Below are 24341 nucleotides of genomic sequence, written 5' to 3'. Positions count from 1 at the left end.
TATTCCGCGAATGTTTTAATTAACTCTGATATTTAGAACTGCGTTTATGAGTAAATCCAACACGAAAGTAGGGCTACTGGTAACGGGGCCTTACAATTATTAGTTTCCAATTTGCCATTATTTATTTAGTTTTTAAATTTGGCTTGGGCCAAATAGATTAGATGGATTATGGATAAAAAAGGTATGAGTCCAAAATATTTAATATGATTAAGATCCACTTCTATTTTATAATTTTTTAAATATATATATATATAGCATATATAAAAAAAATTTGGCCCCCAAAATTTATGTGCCTCGGTCGGCCGCCCGGTTTGCCCTACCCAAGGGCCGGACATGCCCACTAGTGGTAAAACCCGAACCCCCTTAGAATTGAATTGGAAATCATTAAAAACACAGTCTTCCTTCATTGAGTCATCCATGCCCCTCCCAAAATGTTGTATGTGGGTACTGAACATGGGTCTTTATTAAGAAACTCAGGATTCCTATCACTAACCGTACTGAAAGAATTTTTTTTTAGTTTTCTAACAAGATGATTATACTATTTTGACTCTTCTTCCCACCAAAATAATAATGATAATAATAGTTAAATCTGCTATAAACCAAATATACAATATCCCATATAATTGTATTTGACGGTTAATTTTATGTTTTACATGTATATATACGTACATTTATGGATAATGTATTTCTTGATCATAGATTATATTCTACACAAATTCTCTCTGGTTTTCTTTGATTCTTTAGACGTTATCAACACGAATTCGCTCATAAATAGATTCATCAACGTATTCGTCATCCTGTAATGATCCAACACTTACTAGAGGCATATAATTTAGACCAAATCACAAAGAACCCAAAGAATATATGAAGACATTACAAATTTCATGATTTTGATTGGAGATAACTGCATCAAAATCAAGTCAAGCTGTCACGGTAGGAGACTGGCTACCAAAGACTTAGATATTATGTTCAATTGAGGGGGAGAAACACACATGTTATACTCTTTTTCATTAACTAAGTTTTGTCCCATAAGTTTTCTTAATAAGGTTTTAACGAGGCAGCATAACTAATCCTGCAGTATTAGTTAATACTGGTCCAGAAAAACCGAGCCAACATTATCCAGTAGTATAATGTTGATAGTGTATAATAATGTATATCTGATGGGGAGTGTTATAAACTAGATATACAATATCCCACATAACTGTATTTGACGGTTAGTTTTATGTTTTACATGTATATATACATGAATTTATGAATAGTGTATTTCTTGATCATAGATTATGTTCTACACAAATTCTCCCTGGTTTATTTAATTCTTTAAGAAAATTTATATTAATACTTTCAAAATTTTAAATTTTATTTTCTTCAATTTACGAAATCAATGGTCATGTGGTCTTTTTAGCATTAAAAAAAGTTTCCTTTTTATTAATTTATATTAATACTTTTAAATCTGAGACATGCCATGGAAGTTATTATAAACAATCAGTAGTGGTAGGAAGTTAGTCGATATCGGTCAAATTTGTGTTGCGACGGACACGTGGTTGGTATCGGTTAAATCCGTGTGCCGTGAACCCGACTGGCATGGGTTTGATACTATGCGGTATCGGTTCGTACAGTTTTATAAACTTAGTTGGGATGTTTGTGTTACTTAATGCTCTTGAGGGTTATCTTATTATAAAGTTGAAGTGTTAATTTTGTAACTAATGGAACTTAAGAGTTACCATATTAAATAGCTGTGAGTTTAATTGTACAACCAAATGAAAGTTATGAGGTGCTATATGTAAATATACGTATGAGATGCCATTTGTGTAGTTAAATAAATTTTGAATATAAAAAGTAATATTTGGGCACGGATTTCAAAATGCCTCTTAATATATATATTATATTACCAGACAAATGCCTGCGCAATGCGGCAGATGTTTGAACGAGGACCCTATTAATCACGTAACAATTATAGTGTTCGTGGTTTGGTTTAGACCTTGAAACTAGTTAAACCGTTCATCGATTTAGTTTCACGGTTGGTTTTTTTTTTACTTTTGGTCGGTTAACCGGTTGCAAAATTTTCAAACCGTAGTAAACGGTTTGACTCATGGTTCATACCGGAAACATGCCATATGAAACCATGCCAGACTGTAAATGTTGCATGTGTTTTAATCTTTTTTAATATTTAGTACTAGATATATTTTGTTGTATAGTAGATTCAGTAAGAACATAATTGAACAAAGCCTTTTTAATACAAGTAAGCTTGGCTATTAAAATTTTAAATGAACCTAATTCCTCTACGAGTTTTTGTAATCTTTGTTTTTCTTATTATTTCATCTCATAGGTTTTTCATTAATGTTTACCATTTATGCGGCTAAAATTATCATTCTTCATGTTATGATCCTCTCAAGTATCATATTTTGTTGATGTTCAGTTAAAACTGAAGGTACAGTATTATTAATAATAATTTTAAACAAATTTTATTATCAAAGTTTAAATTATGAAACCAAATCAGAACCAGACTGTAAGTAACAATTCAATTTGAATTCTCGATGGTTAATCCTTGAGCTGAATTAGATGGGTATAAGTTCCATACGTTATAGATTCTCCTTGCTTATCAAGACACGCACATGTAAACATATATGCACACAAACTATGGACTTCAAGAAAATGTTGTCTTGTTTCATATAAACTGTTTATTAATTGAATTCTCTCCATCAAAAGTTGATATATATTTATCTTAAGCATGTTCTCAGATAAGAGTTAAGAAGTGATGAACCGGATTCATAGCAAAGGATTGGAAGGACATTTTGAATGTGTGCTTCGGTGAGGTAAATTTCTATGTATTTAGCATTAAGACTATATTACGCTAAATTATGGTGTTTTAAAATTGACAACGCTACTTTTCTTATTGAACTTAAGACATATTCATTAATGAAAACATAGTATTACTTTCTACCACGTAAGAAATGGTATCAATTGGTCACATTCAGCCAAGCCAGGTGAGGTGTGATATATAGTTGTAAGCCTGCTTGTCCCGAACTACTACATCAACCCTTCATCCTAGCCCCCTCCTGCTTTCCTTTGCCGTTCTTTGTTTCTTCTTCGTTCCAGCACCACCCCACATCATCTCTCACGTTCCATCCCAACCCATCTCACCTAGGGGTGTCCAGGAAAACGGGAATCTGAAATAAACCGAAATCCATTATCCCACCACCACCCAAATTCCTAACTAAACAATCCTAATCAAATAAACTGAATAATCCGTTATCCGATCCAAGTAACACCCCTAATCTCACCCTCGTCACACACCTGCTCTCACCGAATCCACTCCCATCATTCTCACCCTGATATAAATAAACAAAAAACCTTCCTTATTTACCTATGATAGCTAAATATTATATAGTAAATATAAAAGGGGATCATTTTCAAAATAGTCACTTTCACAGTGAATTTTACAAAATAGTCAAAGATTTTTGTTTTCTTTTTCTTTTCAAAAATAAAATCCCAGTTAAAGCACCTCATCTGAGCTTGACTCCTAAGCTCGTTCAACAAAGAAAGCTCCATCCTAGTCGGCAGAAAATAACATACAAAACTTACAAGTATCCAACAAAGCAAGTCGAAAGGCGCCAAGACAGAACACCTTCTGTTTCTGTTCGTGTGCTCATCTCGGTTGGAGTTCATAATCATCATGTTTGTCCTTGGTAATCCATAATTCTCTGTTCATGTACGTGTTATTGTATTTAGTTTTTTCAGAAACTGCCCTGGTAATCCAAGTTGTATCTGGTTAGACACATATGATGGGAAAAGATTGGTTCTCCAGTTTATTTGATTTAAACAATGTGAAAAGAATCCAGTCTTTACGCAAAGATGTCAAGTTTATGGTGTCTTATTTGCACAAATGACAAACCTTAATTTGTAAGTTTCATGACCAAGTAGTTGTTTTGGATTGCTCGCAGGTCATACCACTCATTTTTGCACCATCTGTATATACTATATTCTTTGCGGCCTGATCGCAGGCTAACCCGGAGACTGACCCAGTCTCTCCAGTCCTGTCCTTGGGTTCCAGAGTTGCTGTTAAACATTTTAGGTTCCTGGCAGGTTCGGTCAGGGGCTGATTCGGGCAGATTCAGTCTTTATTGTTGACCCGATGATAATTAGCAAAAGAATTTGTTTTAGGCGATTTATTATTGCCTCCTTTATGATTTTGTTGCTATAAGAGAGAAGGTTTTTATATATAAGTAAAAAATATATATATGCTATTAAATATACTTGTAAGCATTTATTAAATGTTCATATTACATTGAAACAGAAGTCAAGCGAGCAACAAGCTGCGCCGCTACCCTTTTTTGAATTGTAAAACCCAATCTTTGGAGTCATAACATTTGCTGATCTTGAAGTCATAACATTACTATATAATCTATATAATTCTTTACACAATCTGTTACATTCACATATCGATTTGGATTTGGCTTGGTTTCAAGTACGCTATATTAATAAGATCGGTTACAAGTTAAAGATATGTTGCCTGCCTGCTTTACGCATGTTTGTTTTAGGTGTTAAACATTTTGTTTTAAAGGTTAAACATTCTGCCACTGTCAACCGAAACCGAAAGCATGAATCAGGTCATTCAAAAGGGGCAAAAAAAAAAAATTAAAAGAGAAGCTTTAAATGGATCATTAAAAGGATCGCTACTAATATTCGCAACAATCACAAATGCTATGTACAAATCTTAATTAACCTATAAACCTTAATGAAGATGAAAATGCAAATCTTAACGAACCAACAAACCTTTATGTAACTATAAATAATGATCAGCCTACAAATACTGAGAATGAAGTAAATGGACTCCGCCAACTATAAACTTTTTAGTTTATTGCTTTTGGTCACAAACCAGGGTAAAGAAAATGGGTCCTTAAGGTTATGTGTAGTTGGGGTTTGGGGTTGGGGGGGGGGGGGGGCTACAAATTGTGGGTGATTTGTGCCATGTGACGCCCAGTCAACGTACAAATAGAGGATTTTTGTTTTAAGGGTGTAGTACTGTGGTGTATATATACATATATACTACACACAAAACATTATAATAATAATTGAAACAAGAAACCATGTGACAAAAGCACGCCCCTGTCGCCCCTCTTATCGCCAGGGGGGGGGGGGTTACGAACAAAAATCGACCCAAAAGTGAGGGAATTGTCGCCCGCTACATACCCTAACAAAAAGAACAAATGAAAAGAGCTCCATTTATTTCGCACTTTGGAAAACATTGATCAAATAAACACACGAGTACAAATAAACAAGCCTCTGATCTCTTTCACATGAATCAAGACGTCATCAAAACGCTGTTTGAATTGAACAATAAAGAAGTGACAACTACTGACAAGAGAAGGAAGAAAAATATTAAGACCTTGATTATAGAAGTAAATATTAAAAAATCAACTGTAGATAGATATACATATTTTTTGTAATAATTGCATTATTTATTTATTGGCACAACTTGTTCATTCGTTATCTAGCTTCTCTTTTAGATAAATACAAAACATAAAAAATCTCGTAGATATTTAATTTGGTAGGACTCCTCGTTAGTGTCGTCGCCTTGTGACTGAACATCAATGGAGCCTACTGTGACGGCAACGTGAATTGGATTTTTTTTCCGCCGCCTTGTCAATATTCTGTGCACTTCTTTAATGTGAAGATTCTTAATCAATAATTAAGTTTGATCTGTTGAAAATGTTAAATAATATGTTGAAAAGTTTAAGATATTTGAAAAAGTTAATTAAAATATACCATTTTTAAATGGCCCATTCTGATTCCAACACATCCAGACCCGCATCCGTTTTATAACATTGCCATTTTCTAAAAAGATTGTTTTAACCCGACCTGTTGCCTACCCGACCCACCTGTCCCGTCCGTATTGTTAGGCCTAATGATTATGCCTCACAATGAATCAACTTCTAGGCTCAAACTATACTAACAATTACACATTCAAAATAGATGTGACTAACTGTAGGTTGGTTCGATTCAATTGGCTTAAAATCAACATCAAACAAAAGTAGCTTGATAAAACCAGTTTTTACCCTTGTGAAGCACTTATGCCTTTTCTTCTCTTTTGAATGAACAAGCCAATAGAGTGAAGTTTAAGGATGCTTTTATATAACGGATCAGATATATGAAAGGAGTTAGTTTGGGCGTGCACGTCATTAAAAATCAGATGCTTTTACCGTCTGTAAAGACAAGAACGTTCGGTGAAATCGATACTGCTTTGGTGTTAGAGGCGGATACAAAAATTTTTTGTACGAGGGGCATGATACAGATAATTTTTATTGGAAAGGCGAACGGTTCACGAACGGTTTTCCAAATGCATTTTCATGTTTGTTCGTTAATGAAATTAATTTGTTTGTGCACGGTTCACGACACAAACGAACGAACACAAAATAAACACAAACAATTATTTATTTATTTGGCTAACCGATAATGGTCAGTGTAAAAATAGATCAAATGATAAGATGAGTGTTTCCTAGTCTTCATGTTGCCCTAAAATTATCTAATGACACTTCTTAGAATCACTCCTAAATAAGAACAAAAGATGCTTTTTGTATACATGCATTGTGAATTTGTGATTTAAACTTTTCAGTTGGATACAAAGCAAAGAAAAAAAGTTATTCTAAAACAGACGGATTCATAAACCCTAATGATGCTAAAGACAATTCAACAAATACTAAACTAAAAAATAAAAAAGGTTAAAAAAAATTTAAAATTTTCCCGCTACCCTATTTTTTCCTTCTCAAGTTTACCTCACTCAGATCCACTCGTCAAATGGTTTGAGGCTTGGGCTGACAGTGGGCACTTGGGCTTATAGAGGGAATTTGTGCTGTATACTACACTAAAACTACATTAACACTATGGACTGGACAGTGGGCCTGAGCCCACCCACTCTTGGCCCTAAATCCGCCAATGTTTGGTGTACATCATCATCGTACTCAGTATATCTTACCAATAGCAAAGCTATGGTAGGGTCTGAGGAGGGTAAGATGTAGACAGCCTTACCTCTATCCCGTAGGAATAGAGAGGCTGCTTCCGGTGAGACCCCGGCTCGATAGTAGTTTTGCATCAAGCCTTGGACATAGGGCACATAACACTCAACTATCGGCACACCGGTCGATTGGTGCATGTACCCTTGTCTTTTGTCTATCAACGCCATCACATGATGCCTGATTAACCTTCCGCCACTTTTTAACGTTATTTTCACGAGATTAGTAAAATAACGTCAAAATTAGTGCAATTTCACTTTTGCCCACCCGAGGGTTCACACATATATACATTATATGCGCGCACCGCAAGCAGGGCGTGTTTGGTATACATGAAAGGTCAAAGCATATCAATATTAAGCTTCAATTTGAATAGGACTTTAATTATTTATGGAAATTCTAGAGACACCCCTCTTTTTACTAAAACGCTCATCAATACGTCCCGTATAGTTTTATACGAGGCGTATAGGCGGGTTGTCTAAATGTCCCTAGTAGGACCCTTATTTAAGGCTAAGGCAGTGGAGAAAGGGGACACCAAGACAATGAAACTGGTTTCTTTTTTCTTTTTATTTGACGCTGAAATATTATTAGAACACTAGGAAGAAGCTAGTAAAAAAATTAGCATTACAAATGGAAAGCATTTCCAAAATTACACAAAGACTCTAAGGGTGCGTTTGTTTTACAGAATTCGTGTGAATTCAAAGGAAGTGGAAGTAAAATCCCATGATATGGCGTGTTCGTTTTGTTAGAATTGGAATCTTAATTCCATTTCGGTGTGCTCGGTTCAAAGAATTGGAATTCAATTCCTTAAAATTCCTTTAAATAAAGGAATTCCAAATCCTTCCAAAATGTGGAGGAATTCAAGTAAATTAATTGGAATATTTTCATGAGTTTTTTTTTTTGGGAACAAGGACAACGAATAAACATTTTACTTTTTTTGTTTTTGATATATATTTTGAGTTATGAATTTTTATTATTAGTTTTGAATATTTTTTGAAGTACGGTGTGCCTACATCCCACCCTCCCCAGACCCTACTTATAGCTTTGCTGTCGGTGGGATTTTACTGGGTATGATTGATTGATTGAATATTTTTTGAGGGGTTTTTGATCTTAATAGAAACCTCTAAAAAAAATTCGAAAAAATAATAAAAATCGTAACGTAAAATATACATAAAAAACAAAAAAACTAAAATGTTTCCGCCGTTATCCTCGCTAATTCATTTGTCAAATGAACACATAAAAGATGGAATTGGATTTCAATTCCTTTCAATTCCAATTCCTGTTGGAATGCTTAGATTCCAAATCCAATCATTTCCAATTTCAAATCCTATGCAAATTCCAATTCTAATTTCATTCCAAAACGAATGCGCCCTAAGTTTCAAAGGTGCAACTGATTTCTTAACCAAGCCATTACAGGGGAATCTAAGTTTCAAAGTTGTTTAAAGCTTCTGCACATTGATGACAGTTGGCTGAATAAAGAAGGATATTATTATTGAGTATTTTGTAAACATGAGAGGTGTTAAGTGTAAAGTTTAAATAATAATTTAATATCATTCGAGTGCAATCAATGTTGAGATCTTATTGTGTGCTGATTGAGTGATAAATCTAAATATTCAACACGGCCAAACCTAGTATATATATGTAAGTGCAACCAAGTGAACACCACATCCATAAATATCCAAACAGATGAAATTACAACACTGAAATAGCAACATTGATGCATAAATATTCAAATAGATGAAATTACAACACCCTGGGCTACTAATAAAACCATAGACATAACTTTTAGAATTCTAAACTAATATCAAGCAATTTTGAACTGATCGAACTTAGGAAAACATATAAACACACTTAGAATGTCTGATGTATATTTATCTCACTTGGAAGTTGAGAATCCTTAAACAGAGGGCATATATGAAAGCATATGCTACGCAAAAAATAACTAGAACTGAAGCAACAGGACCCATGAAATTTAATCTAAAACCGTAGTGATCTTTGATATACCAATTCAAAGCTGGGTCATATGTCATCCCAGGCACTTTGATCGTCTTCTCAACATCATGGTATTGTGAAACGATGTACCCATACACGCTCCATGCTATTGGACAAATCCAGTAGTACCACACCCACCACTTTGGTATTTTCTATGATGTTTTGCAATTTGTTAACTTTATGCAATAAAAAAGTGACAAAAAATTTGTATGAATGATGACTTACTGGTCTGGGAATGAAAAACCCTGAAAAGAAATTAAAAAGCCCATAAAATAAAACCGCTAACACGGCTGCTGTTTGTTCGTTTGGTGTGATAGCCACAGTCATCAATCCGTAGTATGTAAAGTTTAGGAGTGTGAAGAAGCTGACGAAAAAGAACCAAAGAAACTTCGGCGCTGTCCAATCAAATGAGACCATGGCATACACTATGAAAGCGTAACATGCTGTTTCAATGAATACGTATGGTATCTCTACTAAAACCTGAATGAATCTTTATCTGTTAGAAGAAATAATCAAGGATAATCTGTAATTAATCATGCCAATATTTACTAAAACTCTAACCTGTGCCATGGCATATGGAAATGTGGAGTACATTCCAGCTGCTCTTTCTCGATAGAAGACTGTTCTTTCGGAGGCTGCTACAGGTTGCACTGTTTGGCAATTATTCATACCAACAAAGAATACTCCAGCATATAAGGCCCCAACGATTGTGGTCAAATTGTTGCTACTCTCCCTGAAGATAGATAGATGTAATCAAGAATTAGGGAAAAGGGTGTTATAAAATCATCAAAAATTATGTTATGTTCAAGATTTTAGGGTGACCTTTTTTCACCAATCTTCCAAAATGTTATGCCAATCATTAACGATGCAGTCAAAGTAAAGATGTTGCGGACAAGATTATAGTCAGGATTTCTCCAATAACTCCACCACATCTTCCATATACAAGACATGAATTGTCCCCATGAAGATTGAGAATATTGTGTTCCAAAATGAAGGTCTGTTGCTTCTGGAGGTGGTGTGCTTAACGCCATCACTAAATCCTCGTTCTTTCTATGGATTATACATAAAATATGCTGCATTAAGACTTTGTTACTTTATAGCATTAGACATAAGATAAGAACTTACTGATGCAATTCTGATGATTTGAAGTGCTCAGCAAAGTCTATCCCGAGTCGGCTCTCTATAACACTTGAACTGACTTCTAACATCCATGTTGCTGGATTATGTTTTTCTGGGATCTTTGGAACACCGGGAATTTCCTAGTATATGATAAAGTTTTTAATAGAATCACTAATGCTGTTAACATTTTAGATTGCTTATTTTGTAAGATAAGCTTGTAAAATACCTCAAAGTAGTCTATAATGTTTCTAGAATTCCTTCCTAGCGGTCCTGAATATATCACTTGTCCACCTCTTTTTAATAACAGCAGCTCATCAAAGGATTCAAAGATATCAATACTAGGCTGGTGAATGGTGCAAACAACAGTTCTTCCTGTATCAACTGTGTTTCTCACAGTCCTCATTACAATGGCTGCGGCTCTAGCATCAAGACCAGAAGTCGGTTCATCCATGAAAATGATTGAAGGATTAGCAACAAGCTCAACTGCAATTGTCAGCCTCTTTCTCTGTTCTGTTGATAAACCACTAACTCCTGGTAGTCCCACTATTGCATCCTTAAGATTTGTCAATTCAACAAGCTCCATAACTTCGTGCACAAAAGTCTAAAAAGTAATAAACAAGAAAATAAATTAATACATGACATTTGTTGACAAAAATGTTAGCATATTAAATCCTCACCAATTTCTCTTCATTATTGATTTCTTTTGAGAGGCGAAGAAAAGCTGAGAAAATTAAAGATTCACTAACAGTGATATTGGGTGAGTGGATATCAGTTTGCTCACAATATCCAGAAATTCTTGCAAAAGTTTCTTGTTTTTTGGGAAATCCTGATATTCGTATATCTCCTTCAATATAACCACTTGTCTTTCTTCCTGCTAAAACATCCATCAGTGTCGTTTTACCAGCTCCACTGACCCCCATTAATGCAGTTAAAACTCCAGGCCTAAAAGCACCGGTTACTTCACTAAGTAACTGCAGCCTATTTTCTGTCACGCCTTGTTCTCGCATTTCCTGTTTAATCAATTACGTATGGATTCTAAACAACCCTTGTTCCACATTTGATTTTAAGTAGGAATTTAAAATGAGAAAGCAGAAAGAAGTTTACTTGGGGCATATCAACATAATAGTTCATGTTATGAAATGACATGGACAGTGGAGTAAATGGAAGAACCATTCCCCTCTTATGAGCCTTTGCATCACGTGAGTTTGGTTGTCTTCCTTCAAGTTCCTTTTCCGCAGACCCTTCTAGAAAATTCAAACATATATAACTTTAGTAAGAACGCATAGATGTGATTGTTTTGAATCTTGGTTGGTACCTCTTTGAACTTCCATCCCTGTTGTTGCTTCTTTGGATATGACTGCTTGTGGTTTTCCAAGGGCTAGTTATTTTGTTATAGGAATTGGAACGATTAGTTACTGGCTCAAAGGAGTTACAAAATAATTAGTCGTTAATGGTGGGATAATGGGACTTACGATCTAAATACATGAGAGATAAAGTGAAGAAGATGTTGAAGAGAACTAGAAAACCTGCAAGAGAAGCCATACCAATCCAGTACCATTTTTCTTGGGTTGGGATATCCATGTTTTCTAGTATTGCTATGCCCAATCTAGTTACATTGTCGGTACTCTATGAACATCACAACATAATATAAATGTTATCTTCTTTTGATAGTTTTGTGTTTTTAAGTAGGTACCAAGAACTTACGTACCATCTTGTTCATCCACCTAGGCGCAAAAAACTCATTTACTGCAAACGATTTAAAGCCATACGACAATGGTGATACCCAGTACGCCCACTCCCACCAACTAAGAAGTTGTTCTTTAGAAATGATGAAACCACCTAAAAGAAATATGGAGAGAAGTGCAAGGGTTCCACCTGTGTTTGCAATGTTCATTGTTCTGCATATTCCGGCAATAAATCTGAAATAACCCCCTCCCACATTCTGGATCATAAAAACTAACAGGAAGTGCTTGAAGAACCTACACATGAACCATCTTTTTGTTAGTAATTACTAGTCTACATAGTAAGTACCATGCAACAATGAGGAGGAGATCTATGCAGAGCACTAATTAATTAATACGAGAACCCAGAGCATTTCTTTTAAATAAAAATTATAACTACGAAATGTTTGTTGTTATTTCTCGAAATTCATAACAAATAGAAACACATTTGTTTATGTATATTACCCACGCATGTGTATCTTACATTATCTACACATAACTTACACATATTGTTTAGGTAAACACTTAAAAATATAAAATGTGAGAAAAATAGTTTTGAGTTTTTATTATGTACATACACATACATATTTGTATTTAAGAAGTATAGAGTTATAAGAAAATATACGAATCATAGATAAAAATATTATACGATTTTTTCCCCCTCACAGTAATTTAGTTTTCTTCTCTAATCCAACTCCTGCAACATTAGAAATATATGGTACCTGCTAGCTTGAGGAGCAAGTCCAACACCGTAATATACTAAGGCCATCCAAAGAGTACTGTCTAATAAAGCTATTGGTATACGGAGCAAGAATGTCGGAAGTGTATACACCCATGGCGGGTGGAACAAAAGGTCTCTTTGTTTAAAAATTACAGGAAGCCGTATTATGGTGAGGGCAATTTCAGCAAGACCATTAAACATGTTTAGAAGCAAGCTGAACGAAAGCGCTCCTATGTACATTAAGCCATCTTGTTCATTCCTTCTGTGCATTCTAGTTCTAAGGAACACAGTCGTCACAGTAAATGATAAAAAGAGGAATTGTACGGTCTTGAAAATGTAAATAGGACTGTTTCTTTTCATTAATAGCAACTCCTTATTCCATGAGGCCTTAAATAGCTCCATTTTGGGGACCATATATTTCTTGAAGACTAAAGCTGCTTTGTGGCATTGGTTCTTGTCATAAGCGACTGAAAGCTCATTCGTTAGTGTTCTGCCTACATGGAAACTCTTGAACCTCTCAACAAATTCACTGACTGGGATATATCTGTAAGGTTTGCTTCTATCTGCCCAATATTGCTCTTGATCCTTTCGAGATGTAACCTGTTGTCATAAAAAAAATACAAAATGTTGATTATCCTAAATATAAGCTTGAAATTCATCACTTAACGATGATTAGTACCTCTTGCAAGAAGTCGGAAGTCCCCTTTCTCTCAGGCAACCTGAATCCACAACTCTCAAAGAACTCTAGCACGTTTTCACGCAGTCCATGATACACAATCAGTCCCTCTGATAGTAGTATTATGTCATCAAAAAGATCAAAAGTCTCTGGAGCAGGCTGTAGTAAGGACATCAAAACTGTTGACTCAGTGAGGTGTACAATTTGTTGCATGCACTTCACTATTTGAAATGTTGTGGAGCTGTCTAGACCCGTGGATATCTCATCCATAAACAAAGTTTTTGCTGGTCCAACAAGCATCTCTCCTGTTTAAAATTTGGCGTTATAGTAACGGAACATAAACAACCAACGTTTGCATGACTAATATAATAAATAAATATGAAAATGTGTATTGAACACAATTAAACAATAACAATTGTAATATGCTTCCTTGATATTTGTTATTTTAATTAGGTTTATTACAGATACATGGCTGATCAAAAAGTTAGTAGACCCTATTTGGACCAACTACACAAGGGAAAGTATAGAAGAATTGACCCAACAAAAAAAATGGCATAAGCTGTGCTATGAGTACAGTTACAAGGCCCATAAGCTGAGGATGGAAATTACTCCATCAGACGAATTATATGGCAAAAACGATAGGCAGTTTGGCTCAGCCGTTGAACATGAATTGGTTCCCTTGGGGCTCCGATTCTTCACTGAAGATTCCCTCCACTAATTTTAGTGATTCCTGGGTATTTCCTTTTTTATTATAAGAGATGCAAGCTCTAGTGTAATGTTTTAGGCATCCAATAGCATACCACTTTTCATTAAGAATTTCTCCCCAAATATTTCCTTGTGTTTTTGTACTTCCACTGCGCGTCAATTTCTTCCCAAATATATGTTTTTTTAGTTAAAAGATGAACATCTGATAGTCTATTATATATATATATGTATGTATAGAGAGAGGGAGAGAGTGTGTGTTAGGATCAAATACAAAATTAATAGAATACTTATTATTACACTAGTTAGCACAATAATTTCTCTAATGTTTCTCACATTTTTTATGCTAAAAACTGTTTGTACTAGATCTCACCTATGCTTGTTCTTTTGTGTGCGTGTGTGTGTATATATTATGTTAATTTGTCCATTCTTATGTGAAAAGTAATTAAGAGTGATTGAGTAAGGAGTATCTAACCTGTAGTGACTCGCTTCTTTTGTCCACCAGATATTCCTTTTCTCATTACATCACCAACATAGGTGTCACGACAGATATCCAAGCCTAATATCTGTTTTTGTAAAAAATATATGATTATTTTAATTTATGTTAGCATTCAAAGTGTAGCTTAGATGAACACAATTAAGACTATAAAAATAGTAGAACTTGAATGGTTTTTCTTACTCTAAGAACGTAGTATGTTACCAAACTGCTGCCAAATCCTTCCATGGCAGTTGCTTTCATAAAAAGGTCGACATCAGCTTCTGGGAATATCCCTGCTTGCTTCTCTCTTCTTGCGAGCTCCGCCAATAGTTCTATATTTCATTTTGTACTTATCATTTTATTGTTTGAATCTTACATGATTTGAAAATACGTTATCTTATGAAAAAACAAGCATTACCTATTTTTGATCCGACTCCTTGGCATCTTGCAGCGAAATCAAATGTTTCCTTAACAGTCATTTCTCCAACATGAACATCATATTGGCTAATGTATGCTGAGGTCTTTCGTGGTTCAAATTCATGTAGCTTATGTCCGTTGTAAGAAATCTCTCCTTCGACCTGTTTAATTTATAAGTTGCCATGTGTGTTTAGCTTAAAGCTTATCATCACTTTAACTAACATGTAGGAACTTCAATACCAAAATATTCCCATTAAAATTTTAAAATATTAATCAATAACAAAAATTAGATGTACTCAGGGTCGTCTCATAGGTAAGCTAAATAACGTCAAGATTTTAGGCCTTCAATTTTATAGGCCCTTCATCTAAAATAAATGATTGTATTATGGGTTTTTGAAAGTATGTTTTTTTAAGAATAAATAACTTAGTGATGAGCCGCAAGCTAAGAATGAATGTCTCATATCAATTATCATTGCATATCATTCATAGTCTATAATTATTGGTTACACTCTATATCTATACCTATACGCATAAAAAAAAAAGAAAAAAAAGTGTCAGCATTTTAGTTAGTTTTAGTTCTTAGAACATGTTAAGCGGCCCCGCATGCACTGTCAACATATTACTAGTAACGTGGTGTTCATGTAGGCATTCACGAATCTCTCATCATAATTTTCTCAAGGGTGTTAATCTTGGGTTTGTAAGTTAACTTTTCTACCCGAACATGACACATATTTTATTCTTGGCCTTTGCACATGTTTTTGAAACCTAGTGTGCATAAGTTCTTTTAACAAATTTTTGCAGTTTTATTTACAATTTTTAATGTGACTTACATTAACAACCTGATTTTTATATGGCATTTTTGACTTATTCTATGCCATGAACATAGTTTTGTGACTGAATTACCGAAATTTCATTTAATTAAAAATTTAAAGTCATAATCTTCATAATAATCACTATATTGACTTTCAGGAGCAGTCCAATAGTATGGGAAAGTAGTCAAAGTACAAGTACTAAAGAGTGCTTGGGCCCCTCATAAAAACAGGCCCATTTTATAAGATTGTATATATACTGGGCCAAGTCTGAACTCTCCATTCTGGCTCTTCTAAATTCTAATTACTAAATCAACGGGATATGCAATACAAGAATAACCATTTTCATAAAAAGATCATCGACAATGGAAATGCTATCGTCGACCTTGGAATGGCAAATATGCAGTCATCCGGTGTAATCATGATTCTGCTTTCCACCAAAGTGCGATTTTTAGCTTCAGAAAAGGTTGTTTCAGTGCTATAAATTGTAATTCTGCCTCTGGTTTCATCTCCCTTTTTCTTGGCCAATTATATTATTTTGTTAAGGACCCGTGTATTACGTCAAGCTCGTAAAAGTCTAATAATTGAATAACTTTCAAGAGTAATGAGGCAGTATACATTTTTTTATAACACTTGAATGTAACATATATTTAGAAATCTCGAACTTTAAATTGCCTATACTTTAAAGTTATTATGTTGTAAAACGAAAATCAAAAGCAACTCAAGTGGTTTGAACTAATAGAGTGTATACCAATTGTTATATTAATAATTAATAATAATACTAGTTAAATAAACTTATAAAGTATAGTGTTTATTAAATTCAATCTACACCATTGTATTATTACTATTACTTTAATGCAAGAAACGTAAAAGTTACTAATACTAAAGAAAAAAAAAAGTGAACTTATTATTACTCTAAGTGAGAAAAATTAGAATAATGAAATGGTGTACAAATGATATAAGAACAAAACCAATGGAATGGTAACTTTGTGAGACAGTATTTTTCATAATTAATAAATGGTAAATCTATTGTATTTCATGATTATGATAATCAATATTCTTTATCAATATTATTCCAATATTATTATTAGATACTGTTAATTGTGTTGTTACTGTTGTTGTACTTTTACTATTATTTTAGCGATGATGATGATGATGATGATGATGATGATGATGATGATTATTATTATTTGTGTGTTTATTTAAAATTCTTTTTATCAGTACACACTTTTATTATTATCGCTACTACTATCATTATTATTTAGTATCGCTTTTAGGTTTTATAGGTGGTTAATATGAAAAATAGGAAGTTATGGATTCAAACCCTATAGAGTGCAAAAAATTTAGTCGTTCGAAAAAAAATAGTTTTTCATACATTATGGCATTATTATTATATATTCTATTATTTTTATTACTATATATCATTATTATTAATATAACGTCACACCACTTGGATAAACCCTACTAATGATGTTACAACGACAAGTTGCGTTTCAATTTTAGGGGTAGAGGGGCATCTTCTTCTACCCGTTTTGCGGATAGGGTTTCCCCCGGTGAACACCACCTCTGTTAGTTTAAGTTGCTTTTACGATATACATTTTTGGCTAGTAGTACCCGACGACTTGAACCATGAGCCAATTCTCTCCAATCATCACTCACCTCTATAATTTATTAGGGAAAAAAAGGAGATAAGAAAATTAGATTTAGCGTAGTTAGAGCATTCTCAGTCCGTCCCTCATCTCCATCTATAAAATTATATTAAAAAATACTACATTTTTATCACCTTTTCAATTAAATAATACTTTTTAATATTTTTAACATTAAGTTTCTTTTTCTTCTACTTACATACAATTTCAACAAATATTAAAAAATAAAAGGGTGGGGGTAAACAAGTTTTCCCATAATTTACAAAAAAAAAGACAACTAACTTTTCTATCTCATTCAATCACAACCACTCTTAACTAATCTTATAATTTATAAAAACCTCTCATAAAAATTTAGAAGATGGTTGGGAATACTTTCAGAGCATTCCCCTCCATTCCTTATCTTTAAATTCAAATTACACTAAAAATCATTTATTTTTCTCATTTATGTTCATTTAAATAATACTTTTATATATCTTTATCATTACTTTTTCTCCCTCTCATTACTCACAATCACTTTCAAAAAATATTAGAAAACTTTTAGAATGCTATATTAACATTTCAAATATACAGAAAAATAATAGTATTTTCTCTATTTCGCCCACAACACCGTAAATAACTCCCTATATTATAAAAACTTTACTTACATAATTTGATGAATGAATTAAGAAAACTTTTAAAAGATGTGTTATTTATTATTTAAGTGGTTTTAGAGTAATATATAGGAAAGGAAAATTTAATATGCTTTTTGGAAAATGGAAATATTTTAATATACCCACGATGATCCATGTGGTATTTTAAATTATATTTTTATCACAATTTGCCTTTATGTCCTTTCATTTCCCATGCTGTGACTTTACCATAATCTTTTAATTGATTTAGTTATTTAAGAGATTATCTTTTCTAATCAAGGTCATTGACAGGTCACTAATAACCGATCGCTGATCATAGATCATCTCTATTTTATTTTTAGGAGGAAACCTATTAATATATGAGGAAACCCAGGTATAACTTAAGCCCTTTTTTTTTCCTCTCAAATATAACTTGAATCAAAGACTTTCTTCCCCTTTTAAATTGTAATCTTTGAATGTCTCACTTTTAACAAATTGAAAAAATAGAGATCATTGACTAGTTATTTAAGAGATCTTGGTTCAAATCTTAAAGGATAAAACTAATTATAAGTAATTATAATTTTGCTATTGAAAGGTTTATTGACGCATATCAAGCTTATTTCCTGTTGTCTTTTATTTCGATGTTAACGTTACTCTTTAATAAATAAAGAAAAAAATTATAACTTTTGTTCTTATGAATTACCCGAATTATGGGATGGATCTTTTTCGAAAGAGAGTTTCATTCTTTATCCTTTATTTGCACATTTGTCTCGGTATTAGTCCTTTACACTAACGACGTTAAGTTTTTCAGTTGGAAAGGACCCATAACTTGAGTACTTCAAAAGGATAAAATTTGTAATTTTCTCATAAATAAAATATAATTTGATATCCAAAAAAAGTAATTACGATTAAGAAGTATAAAACTAGAAGGGTGTCAATAGAAGTTTAATTTAGCATAAAACATATATAAGTATCCATAGAAGTTTTCATTTACAACTAGTTCAATTTTTATTTTGAATGTATATCATACAGTTCTAATAAAGTAAATAATGAGACTTAGGTGTCAAACTCACGTTCATTTATAGCCTAATTTTCCCTTCTAATATTCTAATTCTCATCTCATTCATTCTATCAATCCACGAGTCGTCAAAACCACTTTGACAATGAGTTATAAAATGTTCAATTTTCCATCATAATCTTCTAATTTTTATCTCATTCATTATATTTGTCAATGGATTATCGGTCAAAATTATTTTGACAATGAATTATGTAACATCCCGAAATTTCCAAAATGATATTAATTATATTACTTAATAATAGAGGGAAAGTTTACTCGGGTTATCGGGAAATAAATGAATAGAGTAGGAGTTGGTATGGGTCGGGCTAGTGTTGGGTAATGGATATGGGTTATGGACTTGGGTTATGAAAGAAGGAAGGAGAGTCCATGGGCTTAAGCCCATGATCCCTAAATATAAATACCATTAGTCACCCTTTAATCCTCATTCTCACATATTCCACCACCCAAAACACACACGACCCGAACCAAGATCCGAAGGCGAAAACCCGAGCTTGTTGGTGCTGGAACGTCGTGACGGACCAAAACAACATCAAGGCTTAACCGTGTTCGTAGTTCGACTCGTTCAAGGTACGTTTATAGCTAGAAATCGTTCGTATAGGTTCGGTTTGATTTGAGAAATGATAGATCTGAGTTTGTATGGTAAAAACGAATCCAACAAAGCTAATCTTACTGAAAATGGTTATGATTTGATGGGTTAATCGATTGATAAAAAGAACCCGTAACCTATATGCCTAAATCGCACCCTTTAAACATCGATGTTAGGTCGATTTGATGGTTGGGGTTTGTAGGCGCTGGTCAGACGATTCCGTAGGTACCTAAATCGAGTTATTTGGTTAAGAAACGAAGGTGATTAAGGGATTTAAGAACGAACAGTGGCTGCAGACGACAACTTCGCCTGCAAGCTAAGTTCGCCTGATGAACTTCGCCTGCAAGCTAAGTTCGCCTGATGACAACTTCGCCTAAAGCCAAGTTCGCATGATGACAACTTCGCCTAAAGCTAAGTTCGCCTAAGGTTTAACTTCGCCTAAAGCCAAGTTCGCCTGATGACAACTTCGCCTAAAGCTAAGTTCGCCTAAGGTTTAACTTCGCCTAAAGCTAAGTTCGCCTAAGGTTTAACTTCGCCTAAAGCCAAGTTCGCCTGATGACAACTTCGCCTAAAGCTAAGTTCGCCTAAGGTTTAACTTCGCCTAAAGCTAAGTTCGCCTAAGGTTTAACTTCGCCTAAAGTCAAGTTCGATTAGAAAATAAATTATAAACGATAAGTAAAAGTAAGCTAATACTAGGCCACCAGATTAGATCAGACGAGTATTGATGCGTGTAACTTATACAGTCAGCCGAGCTCAGTTAAAGAAGGGATTTACAACTATCGGAGGAAGAAGCAGAGTTCAGGTGAGTTTCTAGCCCCATTCCTTGTTATGTTTTCGGGGCTGTGTGCATACTCGATGTGTTTGTTAATACATTTATCCTAAGTGATAAGTGTATGCCATATGTGATATATGTGATGGATATGAATGATTGCTTGTCGGTACGCGAACGATCTTCGGATATTGCGCGTACTGTCAGGTTAAAAATAAAGGTACGAATATTATATATCGAAGATGTATGAATATTACAAATGAATACTTGTCGGGGCGTGAACGATCTTCGGATATTGCACGTATCGACAAGGGGTATGGTTGTTAAATGAAGGATGTAAAGAACACCTAGAGTGTTCTTATGCTATAATGTAATTATTGTATATGTGAAGTATGTGTATACAGGTACACGAATGGTATGTGAGTTTTACGTTCGACATAGTAAGTTAGGATGGCAAATCCCTCTAGCTTCTGTCGGACATAGACTCGGCTGGTGATGGCGTAGTTAAGGACTGCGAGCCTTATACGTGATGTAGATGATAGATATAAACGTAGATAGAGACGGTAGGCCTTATACGTGTTATAGGAGATAGACGCCAACGTAGATAAGGACGGCGGACCTTATACGTAACGTAGATAAGGACTGCGGACCTTATACGTAATATAGGTAGGCGTCAGCACAGGAAAGGACTGTGGACCTTATACGTGCTTTAGCATGGGGGAGGACTGCGGACCTCGTACGTGCTATGAATTAGGTTGCAACATAGGGAAGGATCGTGGACCTTGTACGTGTTGTGGATGTATGATGGTATAGGGAAGGATCGCGGACCTTGTACGTACCATGAATGGTGAACATAGGTAAGGACTGCGGACCTTTTACGTGTTCACGACCTTGAGTACAGGTATAGACGGCGGACTATGAACGTACTCTCGGTAGACTGAGGTTAGTGATTGTAGATATGTATGTATGTATGGTAGCAAGTATGTATGTAGAACAGAAGGGTAACTAGTTAAGTATGGATATGTATCTTCGGATATGTATGTATGTGTATGTATTGTGTGGCGTCCGATTAACTAGAACTCACTCAGTGTAGCTGACTTTTAGTATGCACGCAGGTGAGTAGAATGAGACAACTAGCTTGAGCGGGCACATGGTGAGCGAATAGGAGACTGGCATCTGAAGACTCAAGATGTTTTAATGTAATTAACGTTTATTTTGAAAGACAAGAATGTTTAATTAAGGCAAGTTTTGGATCGCTGTAACGTTTTATGAAAGTTTTTATATTCCGCGAAATTTTTAATGAACTCTGATTTGTAAGAACTGTGTTTATGAGTAAATCCGACGCTAAAGTAAGGCTACCGGGTTCGGGGCCTTACAAATTATAAATATATGAAAGTTAAACAAGTAGAAAATAGTCAAAAACAATCTTTTTCTAGGGATTTGTTCATTCGATGTCCAATTTTTTCCCATGAAGACTATATGCTGTATTATTCAGGGTAATTAACAGACATAGTCTAAAATTGTCAATATTGGATCGTGATGGGAATATTGGTGATAAAACAACAAATGTTCTATATATAAAGAGATTTTTTTAAATTTATAAATTTGAGATTCTAGGCTTCTTATTGTTTTTACTATATATTTTGTTTGTTTTTTACCTTTAGTTTTGTTTATTTATTTCAAATAACGGACCTTATTTATTTTTATCATTTGATAAATCTCATGCGATATATGGGTTTCAAAGCTCGTTTATTTATATTACATTAAACTTGTATATTACTTATGCTTAGTACCATTATAGAAATACATCTTACACATGAATTGATGCTAGTATAGATTTTTATTTATGATTGTTTGTAGTTTGTAAAAAGAAACAAAATTCTTTATTTCTAACATAATTAATAATTACACAAGAAACAAGTATAATATAATTAAAACTATATCGGGAAAAAAAAGTGACGTTAACACCTTTAAAAAGATAAACGTTAAATACTGTTGATAATTATTGTTGTTCTTCATATTTTATCTTCGTTAATAAAAAAATTTGAGACAGCCAAGTTTCGGTCATAAATTTCAAAAAGGAACGACTAATTAATTTAAATTATGAATTATTTGGCAAATACATAATTTCAAAACTCATGTTCATTCTTACCCTTAAGCTAGAATCAAGTTTTCCTGCCAAAGCCAACAGAAGAGTTGTTTTCCCAGAAGATGGCGGACCCAACAAAAGTGTCATTCTGTAACATTACAAAATCAAGCAGTTATTATTATTTTTTCTTAAAAAAAAGGTCGGTAGAACTTGCAAATTAAGTACTACCTTGAAGGTTTGATTATCCCTGATATATTTTTAAGAATTGTGAGTTTGGTTTTCTTAGACAAATTGATTCCAACCGAACTGAGAATCGATTCAATTAAATTTCTGGCGGCATTTATTAGCGTTGGAAGCGCTCTATCTCCGATATAACAATCTGCTTCAACCGTCAAATTTTGATACCAAACTTCTACAGTTGGTAGAGAAATGCCAACCCTGAAAGGATCAGTTGTTTCATAATTTATACAAAAAAACTTAAAAACCTATAAAACCATTTAGCTAATAATTATGGAGTTAAAGTCTTACTTATCAATACGATCTCTAAACTTCCTCAAGAATCTGCCATTATCTTCTTCAGCATCCTTGAAGATCTTGTCAATGAACTCTTGATGAGCTTTCGAGTCGAGTTCTCCAACATCCAATAATAAGCCATCAGATGGTGTTTGCATGCCTAAATTGTTGAAGATGGTTTTTCGGATTCGGTGGTAGGTGGGTAGTTTCTCCAAAGCAGCCCATCTCAAGGCCTCTTCGTCCGCCACCGAGCCGTGGCTGCTCCGCTCACGGCTGCTGCCACTGCTACCAATGGATAACACATCTTCTATTCCCCTACTCAGTCTTCTACTTATGCTTCTAATAATATTTACTCCACTGTTTTCCTCCATTCTTCACGTTCAAAACAGCCAGTTGATCAGTATTGTTGTGCTTTCATTATTAACTGAGTAGCAGCTATTTAACACTTAAAATTTTTGTCGTGCTTCATGTATTGTTTTTTAATTATTTTTTTTATGTGAATATATCTCACAAATATTATAATTATAAATGAAAAGTAGGGTTAATTAGTGGTTGCATATATATTGTGTCCAATCCCTCACTTCTGGTCTAATGATAAGAGACTTGGGTTCTCCGGTGGAGACTCAAGCTTGAATCTCACTAGTGTCATATTTGGGCGGATATCGGCAATGAAAGATTTAAGCTAGATCTTGTGCAAAGGTTGTCAGTTTGAATCCGAAGCCCACCCGGATTTTTGTCCCACCGTGTGTTACGCCAGAGAGTTCTGCTCTTGTGGTAACACAACGATTGTCAAGTGGCAGTCGGCGGTATAGTTTCCCGGGAGAACGCCCAAGCTAAACGCTGAAGCCAGCATTGGCCCGGTTAAGACAACATAGTCTGGCCAAAACAGAGCATCGGGCTCTCCAAATTTAAAGAGTGCGGTAGTATAAATAAAAAATTCGCCATTCTAAAAATATATATATATTTTGTCCAAACAAGTTGTGTTTTGGGTGCTTTGTTGACCAATATTTTCAAATGAATATCATACTTAGTTACGTACGGTTGTCTTGTTCTAGAACTCTAGAAGAGTGGTGTGGTGTTTTTCAATTAACAAATATTAATATGATTCTGTCAATAAAGAAAATACGTAACAAATTCTTTTACCTTTTAGGCTTTTACCATTTTATACTTTTACCACGTGTTCTAGATTCGTGTGTCTTTTATGCTTTGCTATCGACGATATATGTGTGTGTAAAGTGATTTGCGTAACATTTATTTATTAATTTTTGTTAATTTAACAAGTATAACTAAATGGGAGAGTCATCAAAATGGGAATGTGGGCACCAAATTATTCAATCAAAACAATATTGAACTTAAAAATCTATTACAATAGGCAAACTAACAAACCAATCAGAAGCTGACTAATAAACG

At 34.1% G+C, this 24341-nt stretch overlaps 1 protein-coding gene across 1 annotated transcript; it reads right to left on the bottom strand.

Moving 5' to 3' along the window:
• Positions 1-8845: 8845 nt before the first annotated feature.
• Positions 8846-23378, bottom strand: LOC143551908 (ABC transporter G family member 35-like). The gene is made up of 19 exons (XM_077042251.1): positions 22947-23378; positions 22647-22856; positions 22482-22566; positions 14835-14994; positions 14618-14748; positions 14414-14504; positions 13240-13541; positions 12562-13160; positions 11827-12097; positions 11591-11744; positions 11434-11496; positions 11223-11362; positions 10796-11128; positions 10345-10719; positions 10125-10258; positions 9822-10049; positions 9561-9732; positions 9225-9479; positions 8846-9151 (listed from the first exon to the last, which is right to left on the bottom strand). The coding sequence occupies exons 1-19, from the start codon at positions 23300-23302 to the stop codon at positions 8879-8881; spliced, it is 4332 nt and encodes a 1443-aa protein (XP_076898366.1). The 5' UTR covers positions 23303-23378; the 3' UTR covers positions 8846-8878.
• Positions 23379-24341: the final 963 nt, after the last annotated feature.

Source organism: Bidens hawaiensis, unplaced genomic scaffold (genome assembly GCF_021521415.1).
Source record: "Bidens hawaiensis isolate Kalapana, Puna unplaced genomic scaffold, B.hawaiensis_p1.1 tig00016743_1, whole genome shotgun sequence".
Taxonomy (NCBI): Eukaryota; Viridiplantae; Streptophyta; class Magnoliopsida; order Asterales; family Asteraceae; genus Bidens; species Bidens hawaiensis.
Note: the sequence above shows the minus strand (reverse complement) of the source record. Positions and strands in the feature narration are given on the sequence as shown.

Excerpts from the sequence above, each read along its gene's own strand:
- LOC143551908 (XM_077042251.1), bottom strand. The coding sequence starts at position 23,302 with ATGGAGGAAAACAGTGGAGTAAATATTATTAGAAGCATAAGTAGAAGA. Across the intron at positions 11,497-11,590 it reads ATCTCTCATGTATTTAGATC|CCCTTGGAAAACCACAAGCA; the intron begins GTAAGTCCCATT and ends CAAAATAACTAG. Across the intron at positions 10,050-10,124 it reads AAATCATCAGAATTGCATCA|AAAGAACGAGGATTTAGTGA; the intron begins GTAAGTTCTTAT and ends TATAATCCATAG.